Source organism: Peromyscus maniculatus, chromosome 9 (genome assembly GCF_049852395.1).
Source record: "Peromyscus maniculatus bairdii isolate BWxNUB_F1_BW_parent chromosome 9, HU_Pman_BW_mat_3.1, whole genome shotgun sequence".
In the NCBI taxonomy this organism is placed as follows: domain Eukaryota; kingdom Metazoa; phylum Chordata; class Mammalia; order Rodentia; family Cricetidae; genus Peromyscus; species Peromyscus maniculatus.
In genome coordinates, this window is record NC_134860.1 from 18,874,666 (window position 1) to 18,887,042 (window position 12,377).

Genomic DNA, 12,377 nt, shown 5'->3' on the forward strand with positions numbered 1-12,377 from the left:
CCTCTAGGCTTCTGCCTGCTCTGATGAACTATGCCTACCAGGACTTCCTGGGATGATGGCCTGTGATGTGGAAGTGAAGTGAAGTAAATCTTTTCTTCCCCAAGTTGCTTTTGGTCATGGTATTTTATTATAGCAATACAAACCTTAACTAAGGCAATCTCTCTCTCTCTCTCTCTCTCTCTCTCTCTCTCTCTCTCTCTCTCTCTCTCTCTCTCTCTCTGTGTGTGTGTGTGTGTGTGTGTGAGTGTGTGTGTGTCTAGGAAATGGAGCAACTTAAAGGATTTAGTTTTCTCTTTCCACTATTTGGGTCCCAAGGGATTTCTTGATGACTAACACTGTTAACCTCTAAGCTATTCTGCCAGTCCTCAGCACTGTGGACCTTTAACTTTTAAAAAGATTTATTTATAATATTTTACATGTTTGAATATTTTGCCTGCATACACCATGTGCATGCCTGGTGCTGGAGGCCAGAAGAGGGTGTCAGATCACCTGCAGCTGGAGTTGTGAACAACTGTTTGCCATTGTGCGGATGCTGGGCAGTGAGTGCAGGTCCTCTGCAAGAGTAACAGATGATCCAAGCTACTGAGCCATCTTTCCAGTCGCTTAAGTTTTATTTTTTGAGCTCACTCTACCCAAGCTGCTAAGGCTGGCTTTATGCTTATGATTTTCTTTCCTCAGCCTGCTGAGTGGCTGACACTGCAGGCTAAACTGACCACCAGCTAAAACGACTCTAACTCCCTTTAAGTGCAGTCTGTCATGCTTGGGCCTTGTATAAAAACTGTTACTAATAAGTGCTACCCATGCTTCCATACAGAAAGGTAGAGCTATACATCAGTGCACACGTAGAAATAGAGGCCTTTAGATTTCATTACACTTTCCACTTTGGATCTAATTTTGGTATGGTTTCTGTTTGATTTTTTTTTTTTCATTGAAAATGGTGCCACATGCAGCCCCTCTGACTTGCTGTTTAACCTGAACTTCTGGTTCTTTTGCCTCTGCTTCCCAAGTGCTGGTCCGATGCGCATGTGCCACCATGCCCAGTTTTGTGCCAGAAATCAGATCCATGGATTTATGCATGTTGGGTGGCTCATACAGGTCTACCAGCTGACCTGTGTTCCCAGCTCTCAGGATCTGGCTTCTTCAGAAGTGTTGAAACATGAAGTAGACACAGACACGAAGATATTCACTCCAACCTGAGCTGCAAGTAGAACTAACTGTTGAACCTTGTTAGATCAGTGGCTTGAAGAAGTACCCAGACATTCCCACAGAGACTTCCACCTTACCTTCTTAAAGAGTTATTTTTATTATTTTTTAATCATGTATCTGTGTGGGGTGGGTGGGTGGAAGGACTGGTATTCCTCTAGGCATGAAGCATTAGATCCCCTCGAGCTGGAGTTACAGGCAGTTGTGAACCCCATTATGTGGACGCTATGACATGAACTCAGAGCTATCGCTCCAGCCCTCCAGTACATTTTCTTGAAAATGGTATCTCTTTAAATTTTAAAAAAATCTTTGTTTTATTATTTTTTCATCTCCTGAGTTCTAAATAAATATTATATTGTCTTCACTAATTTTTTCCTTGCCAACAAAATCATTGCTCCAGTCACACAGCCACGCTGTGTTGTAATGGTAAGAGTTTCCAACAGCACAAAAAATACCAGTCCTTTCCAGTGAGGCAGTGACTAGAGAATTGGCCAAAAGCCACTTTGTCTGCTTATGGAATGAAAATAACTGTTCTTCAGAGTTCCTATCACCTGTCTTTGCAGAAGAGAAACTCAGTAGTACCCCAACAACTATTGGTGCTAGCCTAAATTCTCTGGAAGAGTAGTACAAATGCTTTCTGCAGGGTCTTGGCTCTTTCAATGTATTTATATTGTTTCAAATGAAATGTAAAGCACTCACCCTACATTAACTGTGGTAAGTTTGATATATACAGAAAGGGATGCATAACCCTGAAGTCAGACCACCTTTGGAGATTTTCATAGTACGATTGCTGAGGAATTTGAACTGTTAATCTTTATTCCTGAAGAAAACTCCCCTGGGAAAAGACTCTTGCTTTGTAGCAGTCTGTAAAATAATAGATGCTGACTGAGAGAAGATAAATAAATAGGGCAGGAGGAAGAAATCACAGAGAAGTCACTTGAAGTTCAATGGTTAGGCTTCATCCTTTATTAGGTAGTGAATAAAAGACAACTTATGCTTAGAACTCCAATTTAAGAGACCATTTAAACAAAAGAGTTTCCGTCGCAAAGTGAGGCAGACGGGGTCCAGGTTTTTCTGAGTGTTCTCATATGGCTGATGAAGAAAATATGGCTGATTTATTTGTTCCCAGCAAACCATCAAGGTTATTAATGCCTTGTGACCCAGGACTCCATGTGACCCACGGGCCCTGACTTCTTGCCGACTGGTTCCTTCACGTTGGTGGAAATGGGAGGAACAGCAGAAGCACGTTATAATGCAATTGCATTGGTAGTAAGCACAAGTGACCTGTCAGGTGGAAGGGCTGAGAGGCAGTGAATACAGTGAACAATCAGATAAGAAAATTCAAATCCAACACAATTACAAGTGCTGGTCACATGCGAACAAACTCTTGGTGACTAAGTCCACCTGGCTGAACTAGCCCCACCCATCCATAGGCAAAAAACAAACAAGTAAAAGAAATACACGCTAAACCAGAAGGCGGTACTTTGGAGACTGTAAATGAGAAATCACCATGTAAAAATGGCAGATATGTCTGAAAGATCTTTGTACCAAAGACTGATGGAATGATTGTATTTTCTTACTCTTATTTTCCTTCTGCTTTTCATGTTTATTTGTTTGCTTACAATCTTTCTTTTGCTTTCCTCTTTTGAAATGTTGTTTTGGTTGTTTGTTAAGTAACAGATATATATAGCCAGCTGCTTTAAAGATACACATATATGACAAATTCTACAGCTAGACACTGGAAAAGTCCTCAAAAGACCACATTGAACAGTCAGCACCAAGCACACTATGCATATTCTTTAAATATAAATGACAAGTGCTAAACACCTCTCTCTCCAGGGACTCCTTAATTCTCTATTCTTCTCTGAAGGGAACTACAATTGAGATAAAAGAAGTTCCGGGAAGGCCACACTCAGTCCATCCCTATAGCTTTAAATAGTCTTTATAAAACCTTTTCAAAAATAATTTTTTATCTTAATCCTAAGTCACAGAAGGCTGATGTGTACATGTTTTGTTCTTGTTCTCTTGTCGAAAGTTATCATTCTTGAATGCAATAATCTGTCTGCATCCAGCCCCATCATATCCATAGGGGCAGGCTAGCTTTCTATGGGAAAAAGCATACTGCCTTTATCACAAATGAAAGGCACAGCTATTTCATGCCGTTTGTTACCAATGTAATGATAACATGTAACACTGAGTGGTTATAGAATTATCTCATATAGATTTTCTTTTTATAAGTTATTTTCTTAATCTTTCTAACATATATACAATATACATACATTCATATATATATATACATATATATATATATATATATGTTCCCCTGATAAATCTTTTTTAAAGATAAAACATCAATTACTTTCAGCTCTGTGGTAAATATCAAAGGCAGTTCTTATCTCACAATGCCACTAGAGAAATGATGGTCTAGGGGACCTTGCTAATATACGTTGTTGATGTCCTATCATTGGTGTGCAATGAACTCAGATTAATTTTTCTTGACAGTACTAGCATTTAAAAGTATGTTAGGGATTTATGTCATGTCAGTAGGAAAAAGATAACAATAAACACAGCCATAGCTCATGCTTATGTGTGCCTTCATACATTCCTATTTAAAGCAAAACCTTTTGCTATGGCTCTACTGGAATGACATGAAGAGTTATTGCAGATGACTGATTTTCTCTGCTTTGGTAGATCTGTGCTCATTTTACATCATCTGAGATTCTGATGGCTCCTCATTTTTAGAATTTAAAAAGTGATAATGATTTCTTACTACTTGTCCATGACACATGGGATGATTGGTTTTCAGATACATTGCCATTCCAAACACTTCACTTTCTCCAGCAATGCCTGTTCTGAGTGAGAAACTAGTATTTGGTGATGAAGTGTCTTTCTTGGTGCCTCTCCACCTCTAAGCATACAGAAAGGGGGTGCTGACCATGTAGGCTTCCAAGATACCATCTGGTGTTTGTTTGCTTGTTTACTGATTATAGGTATGAAATAGCTGTTCATTCTACCTTTTGCAATTCTTTAAAACCTAATGGCAAAGATTGAGACACAGCACTATTGTTGGACAAGACATCTACTGTATCTATTTTTGTTTGGATACATACCCAGTAACTGCTGTCATAGCCAGAGGACCAGCAAGGGCACTACTATTCACAGTGTTGCTTTTGTTTTTGTTGCTTTTTTGTTTTATATATATATATATTATTATTATTATTATAATCTACAGAGTAAATTATTATATATACATTGGAACCAGTTAATGCCCTTAGACAATGTATAATTGTTTTAGAAAGCAGGAAAGACAATGCAGGGGAAACAGGTGTCCAAAAAAGCACAGTCACAAAGACTTTGGAAGTTCTAGATACCACTATGATTCAGTGCTGGAGATAACTTCTAAAACAATCAGTGTTCAAGAAAGATGCTTTAATTTGGAGAAAATGCCACGCCTTCCCTCCCCTCCCCCAAGTCCCGCCCCCACACTTTTTTTTTTAATAATCTTTTCATTTTACTATCAAAAGTCCTGGCTCTTCAGATACACTTTAAACTATAAATAAACACTGCATAGTTCTTTTGTTTGATTTTAGTTTCATTTTGTTGTCTTAAAAATTATTGCAGTACACCTCCTGTTCGGAATTCAGTAAGGAGCAAAGAGCACAGGAGTGTGGGTGGTCCGAATGGGTCCAGGAGCTGGCCTCAGGAGGGCTGGAGGAAGTGCAGAGGTCTGGAAGAGGGTGGCTGCTGGAGCAGTTCGAAGACTGAAGGGGGAATTCACTGCCACAGCTGCTGCAGCTGCTGCAGCAGCCAGTGGGTTTGGGAGAATTCTGGGAGCCAGTGGCTTTGAAGGTTCTTTTGAAAATACTAATTTTACCTGCAACGACAAGAAATTTTAAAAGAATCAAGAACAAAAGTTTTAGAGTTTGTAGTTGAAATCCAAAATGGTAGGCCAGCTACAAAGGTATGTGCTGTTGAAAGGCCAAATTCAAGTGCAAAGTGTAGAGCTGATCTCTTCGGAAAGGTTGAAGATAACTCCCATTAGCCCACCAACCATGCTTAAGCATCTTCCAGAGATGAAATCAACCATTTTTTGCATTTTAGTTGTAATTTATACCTCCGCAGGAGGTCCCCTTTTTGAAGAAAAGTGCAGAAGACTATTGTGCTAATCTTTGTACACTCAGCAAATGTCATGCAGCACATAGTTGTTTTAAAAATGACATTATTTATATCGCCATGCATTCTACTCTAGGAAGCATATTGATGTATTGTGAGAGGGCATTTTCTAGGACCTATTTCTCCTGGCATTTAAATGTCCTTCAACTCTTCATTGTACAAAATCTAAACCATACCCTTGAGTTAGTGTTTTTATTTTTATTTTTCATTTTATTTATTTATTTATTTATTTATTTATTTATTTATTTATTTATTTATTTACTTATTTTTGGTTTTTCAAGACAGGGTTTCTCTGTGTAGTTTTGATGCCTGTCCTGGATCTCGCCCTGTAGACTGGTCTGGCATCGAACTCACAGAGCTCTGCCCTGCTCTTCCTCTGGAGGGCTGGGATTAAAGGTGTGCGCCACCACTGCCCAGCTAGTGTTTTTAAAATAACAAACTTTGGAGGCTATATCATAACAAATATGCCTAGACAAAATTTAACAACCACTTTAACACAACAATTTAAGGACTTGTTTAATTCTGATATCCTTTGAAAGTGTGTGATAACATCAAGACCACATTCTAAGTGTTTGCTCATTCAGTTCAAAAACCTGACTTTTCTCTAGTACTCAGGGACAAATCTCAGCTTAAATAGATGAGCTGAGGTTAAAGCTGGCAAACACTGGAACAAGTCACATGACTCAGGGTTCCATTGGTGGAGGGCAGGCTGGACATGAAACTCAACTGTTAATACTTTCTTCAGTATAGTACATCTATCCTACTTAGTAACTGACAGCCTCCACCCCAAATACCTCTAAAGCACACTGTGGGACATAAAGGACCTCAGATTCTCTTTGAAGAAGCCAAGTGTCACTCACCCCTAGTGGATTCGCGGCCTTCTGCAGTTTGTTGTAGGGGCTGTATTTGGGTTTGGGGGGCTTCCCAGCAGCTCTGTCTTTGTGCCTTCTACTGCTAATGTGCTACAGAAAACAATCAAAATGACAGCTTTAAAAAACACATTTACAACACTTCACAAATATTGTTTTTACCTGGAAGGAAATAATGCTGATTTCATGCAAGATGCACAAAGACAAAAGGAAAAGAGCACTGTACACTTCTGCTTTGGATCCCTAAGCTTTCCACACTATTCATTTTAATATATTTTTAATAAATAGAACAATTTTCTTTTCACCTCTTCTTTTGCCTTATCACAGCACACATCTCCAAAAAGTATTTACAGAGGAAAGGATGTCTGCAGGAATTTTATGTGCAAATAAACAAACATGCCCAGACAGGCAAGAATGAATTTCCATACTAATATTTATCCTCATATTTGTGCAGCCAAATGCCAACCCTTTAAATTCTAAAAATAAAAAACTAAGCACAATATGAGGACTGAACCTTCAGCTGGAAATGCACCACCACTTTCTTTAGAAGGCTATTTGGAGCACAAATGAGTGTCCACTGTTAGCCATTGCATCAGCAGGTGGCTGTAGGAATTAGAAATATCATACAATAAATACATAGAATGAAAGTATGTGAAATAAAGGAACAGCACAGTATGAAATTAGTTGTAGCATAAAACTACCCAAATAAGTAAAATTAGAACATTGTATATTGGCTTTTAAAGAAAACTAACAGTTTCGATAGGAAAATTCAGTACAGAAAAGTTCTAATACCCTATCCCCTCCCAAAGTGCCCACACAAGAAACAGACAAATTCATTGCCAACAATTTCAACAGGCTTTATTTATTAACCACTACATTTTAGTATTCCCTCAACAACTAAAGTAAACATATGCTAAAATATAAACAGTAAATAAAAGATAAATGGGGGTGTCGGTAGATGAATGGATGTACTGCTGGGTAGATGAAGAGGTGGTTGGATGAACTGGTGAATGAATAGGTGGATAGATGACTGGAATGATAGGCAGATGAGTGGGTGGATGAATGGACTGATGGATAAGTGAATGGGTGGTTACTTAAATGAATGTGTAGTTTGATGAGTGGTTATATGAATGGTTTTCTGGGTAGATGGATGGGTAGATGAATGAATTATGGATGAGTGAGTGGATGGATGGGAAGGTGGATGGATGGAAAAGAAAGACGTGAGAAGAACAGGAACATACACAGGCTGATCACAGGTTTCCCTTCTGGTTTTCAGTTTTATGGTACCTGTTTGAGTTGTGTTTCCGAGTTGACGTGCACATCACATATTTCACAGTGAAATGTTTTGTTTTGGAGGCCTGTGTTTCCCTTATTAACAGGTCCTTTACCCTTCATTCCTGCCCGAGGAAAGGCCTTGATAGTCCCACTTCCATTTCGGGCTTCTAGCATTGTTTTGTGCTTAGTACCTATCAGGAAATATTTGGAAAAAACAAAAACAAAAAGAAGAGAAAAATATTGTATCAATGATAACCTTCAAATGGAACACCAAAATTGAGGCTGTACTGAAATACATCCAGGACACAGTAGATTGTAAAAAGGAACATTTGTTTTATATGATGATATTAAATTATTAACTTTTTAAAATGTGTGATACCACATAAAAGCACTATTTGTATGTAAAGTCAAGCCTGGGGCAAAATTCAATGGGTGTGACTTTGTCCCATTTGCTCTTGATTCTAAAATGACATAAATGATAGCTAAGGAGGAGTGACCTGTTTGCTGAAGGTATGGTTGGAGGTGGTGTGTGCCAAATGTAATCAGGTTAGACATGGTGGTCTCACAGCCATGGCACTAATTGAATACCTACTTCTAAAGAGAATGTAAGCAAGCTTTCCTGTCCCCACATTTTAGGCTCGAATAAGAAGAGTAATAGTAAATATGACTTTAATTTTTTTAATTTTATTTTTGGTTCTGAGCCTAGCCTTTAATGGCTGAGTCATATCTCCAGCCCTTTTTTAATTTTAGAATCCAGAAGAAGATATTAGATCCTCTGGGGCTCTACTTATAGGCAGTTGTGCATCCCATGACATGGGTACTGAGAACAGATGGGGTCCTCTGCAAGAACAATAAGCAGTTTTAACCACTGAGTGGTCTTTTTAGCCTGTCAAATAAAGATGTGTAAGGATAGTGATGGACTATAATTTCAAATGTAAATAAGTGACCAAGAAGAGGAGAAGCTATTTAAAGGGTAGGCACCCATGCTGAAAATATTTTTTTTTAAATAATAAACTACTAAATCTATATACGGGCCATCTCATGTAATTAATGTAACTTTATTTAACTACCATTAACATTTGTTTTCTGGGATCACTATAGTTATATATAGTTTTTATTCGCAATTTCCCCTCAAAAATTACTTAAAATATTCCATGTTTTTTAGCTAATAATTTTTTTATTTTGCCCCCTTGATGATATGCTTTTGCTATGGAATTTTCTTTATGCCGTTTTAATTTTTAAATTTCCTTTTTGTGGCACAGCCTTTCTACCTGTATTTAAAGCATTGTTGGTCAGTTCTACAAATATAGAAAAGGTGTTTCTGAGTTACATGTACAGAACTCTTGAATATTCATAAGAAAACAATGTTGTGAGTATGATACAGATTACATCATGCTAGACAAGAGATAAATCCAGTAAAAACCTTCATAGCCACATTTTCCTCATTCAAAAAGAGCATTACTTCACCAGGTCCAAATAAAAGTCCTACAACATGGGCTGCTCACATTGATGATGACTATTTTTAGTGCACAGCTATTAAGACGCTCTTGTACTAAGGAAAAGAATTAGCACCCTGCAGGAAGAGGGGATGCACAGGGGCTTGAGCCACAGAATGGGCTCACAGTGCTGGCTAGGTTACCTCGTTGCTTGTTTTGGGGGTTCACCCTTGCACGTAGGGAGCAAGTGAGACATATGTGGATGGCTATCTGAACAGATGATTTTCCAGATATTTCAGACAAAATGGGAAGCACTTATAAGGCCATTTTGGCTATGGAAGGTAGAAGGTGTAGGCCAGTTCTCATTCTGATTTTCATGAGGGACCTATTATTCAGCTTAGCTTCAAATCATTTGTGACTTGTACCTAATATGTAGAACACACACACGCACACGCACACGCACACGCACACGCACACGCACAGAAGAAATCTAAAAATGGAGCAAAGATGGTATAACAGGGGCCTCAACTAAGTGGTTCACTTTCTGGCTACCATTTATCCTCAGATATGGACAAATTTTTGTGCAACATGACCTTATGCACACAGTTGCAGAATGTCAGTTACTATAAATAGCTACTGTGTAGTCTTTATGAGATTTTCAAAGTATGAACAAGCTGTGAAGATAGCTGTATTTTCTCTAAATGCGGCTAAACTTCAGGGAAAAGGTGTACTCTTAATTTTAAAGCATTTATATATTTGAGAGAGAAAGTGTGCATTAATAATATAAACATCACAGCTATTAAAATGACCTTTCTTGACTATTCAATGCATTTCAGAGGCCATGCTAAAATTTCTCCTGCTCACTGCCACCCTAAGAGTTCAGCGCTATTATTATCCCTTCTCTGGAGATGACAAGACAGGTGCTGAAAGGTCAGGTGACGTGCATGTGGTCATAAAGCAAACACCATTGGAAATCCTAGTAACAGAAAATGAATTCCTAGCTACGTGTCCAAATACCAAGGACTCCTAAACCATTAGGGCACAGTCATATACAAGTCTTTCTTCAGTACACCATTCTACATGTCAATAGCCTTTGGAAAAGATGGATTTTACTTCCAGTCTTTTGAATGTCTCCACCCTATGTTGTTGCCCACAATCCATGTCCTTTCCCACTTAGCAGAGCTTCATGAATCCTGACATCTGAAAAGCATGTCTCTGGCAAGTGATACCATTTCTGTTTTCAGCATCCTGTGAGCATTTTTGCAAAACTGAGACCTGCTTCCAGGACTGCTCAGCAGGGCATTGCAAACCTTCTTCTGCCTTTGACTCCTCCCCTTCTGAGGAAAGGAACCTTTGGAAGCAAGGCAGACTGCCACCTTTGTGAAGCTGACACTGACAATGGTCTCCATTCGAAGCTCCATGTCTTCTGAAAGGAGAAACCACCGCTTAAACTCATAAGTCATAAGGCTTTCAGAACCCCTGTGCCTGTTTGCTGCTTGTTTAGTTTGATATACCTTGGGCAAGCCAAATTCTGTTCCAAAATGGGAAGGGGCTTGTCTCTGTCTTTAGGACATATTTCTCTTTGTCCTCCTCCTCTTCTTTTTCCTGCAAGTCCTTCATCTCTTCTTCCTCTTCAACTCCTCCCTTCTTTCTCTTACTCCTCCTGCATCTGTGGTGCCAGGGATTGAACCCACAGCCTCACACATACCAAGCAAGAACCCTCCTGCGGAGCTCTACCCCAGACCTATGACTTTCTTTCTTTTTCTGCTCTGCAAGTTGGATGTTTGTATGGAGGAAAGGTTAATGATTTGGGAAACTGAAAACCTAATTAATAAACAAAACCTTCAATTGTAAATAATTTGCTAAAAAATAAGAAAATATTTTTAAAAGAAACCAAACATTGTTCTACCAACTAGAATTTATCAAAATGTGAAAAATGGTTTCTATGTGCCAGTCTTTCATTTTCTATTTGAATTTATTTAAGATTTGTGCACATATGTGCCATGGAACACTGTGGTGGTCAGAGGACAACTTTGTGGAGTCTATTCTTTCCTCTCACCTTTATATATGGATTGAACTCAGATCGCCAGGCTGGTGTGGCAAGGCCTTTACTTTACCTAATGAGCCATCTCCCATCCTCTTATTTATATGTGAAAGTTTAAAAGCTTGGAAACCTTACCTAAAGTGATAGTACATTAAAAATTCTTAGGGAATCATATATTCTTTTATAAATTCACATGGTTTTTAATGACAGCACAATGAATAATCACTAATCTAATACCAGGAATTGGAATTACTTCTTTTTTCCTTAAATAATTAGGTTGTAATAAGCATCATGCTCATTAATTTTTTATGACAAATCTGATAGTTTCTTTCATAAAGATTTTTGTAAGTGGTACTGTAAGAAGAAAGAATCTGAGTATTTTTAAATGTCTTGATCCAAACTTTGTTTGCATTACTAAGGTAGTTCCAGAGGGATAATCTATCTTGCTACAATCTATCTTGGTATAGTCTGTAATTTTCCCATTTATAAATAATTCCAATGCCTTAAATTTAATCCCTTAATGCCCATTTACACTCCTATGTTTAGCACTATGTAACTACAATCTTAATGCTTCATGGAACTGCCAATAGTCATCTCTCTGCCTTCTCACTTGGGCTAAGGATAAGCATTAGTTTACTAACTTAAAGTGATCCACACAAACAACAAAGTACCAGGTGCTATTCTAATGTGTTTGTTTATACTGTTCATTATGTACTGTCTCCTATGTACTAAAGAAGAAAAGTACTTAAACCTGTATACCCAGAATGAATGCTGAGCATCACAAGCCCAAGTACTCTTCTTTAAGACCTTTAACTATAAAATAGTCTTTGGTCACCCAGACTCCCATTTAACTGCATTTTCCATGTTAAATACATTTTTATTTTGTCTCTGGGAAAAATTAAACAATATATTCACAAACATCAAGCATCTAGAATGAGATTTATGATGTCAGAGGGCCAACCAATGCCATAAGGGATTAAAAATTGCAGTACTTCTGACCTTCTAGCAGAAGACACCTGCTCCAACAGAGGTCATGCCAGCACCCAGATCCCCAGGTAACTCCTAGACCCTTGGACCTATAGCAATTCCCGAGAATCCTCCCATCCTAACCTCAAAATCTCCTCCTCTCCTCACCACTCTATCCTGCCCATACCTCCAAGGCCACCAGGTCTCTAGCCCCCAACTCAGGCAGAACCCTCCTGCTGGACCAGAGGCCACTCCTGTCATCAGAAGTCCAGCCTCCAACTTGGGCAGAGACCCTCTACTCAAGCACAGGTTTGAAGATATTCTGGCAGGAAGACAAGAGAGGAAACAGAAATCAATGAACAAAACATGAATCCAACAAAGAAAAACTCAGAAATCATCACATATACCTAT

At 38.5% G+C, this 12,377-nt stretch overlaps 1 protein-coding gene across 6 annotated transcripts in view; it reads right to left on the reverse strand.

Moving 5' to 3' along the window:
• Nucleotides 1–2,140: 2,140 nt before the first annotated feature.
• Znf385d (zinc finger protein 385D) overlaps nt 2,141–12,377 on the reverse strand; it is a 345,072-nt gene continuing 334,835 nt past the window's right edge. For all 6 annotated transcript variants that reach the window (XM_015989938.3, XM_076544446.1, XM_015989937.3 and 3 more), the window contains 3 exons: nt 7,533–7,711; nt 6,237–6,338; nt 2,141–5,077 (listed from right to left, as the gene is read on the reverse strand). In XM_015989938.3, the coding sequence (XP_015845424.1) occupies nt 4,844–5,077; nt 6,237–6,338; nt 7,533–7,711 (515 nt within the window). In that variant the 3' untranslated portion in view covers nt 2,141–4,843. The remainder of the gene's footprint in view (nt 5,078–6,236; nt 6,339–7,532; nt 7,712–12,377) is intronic.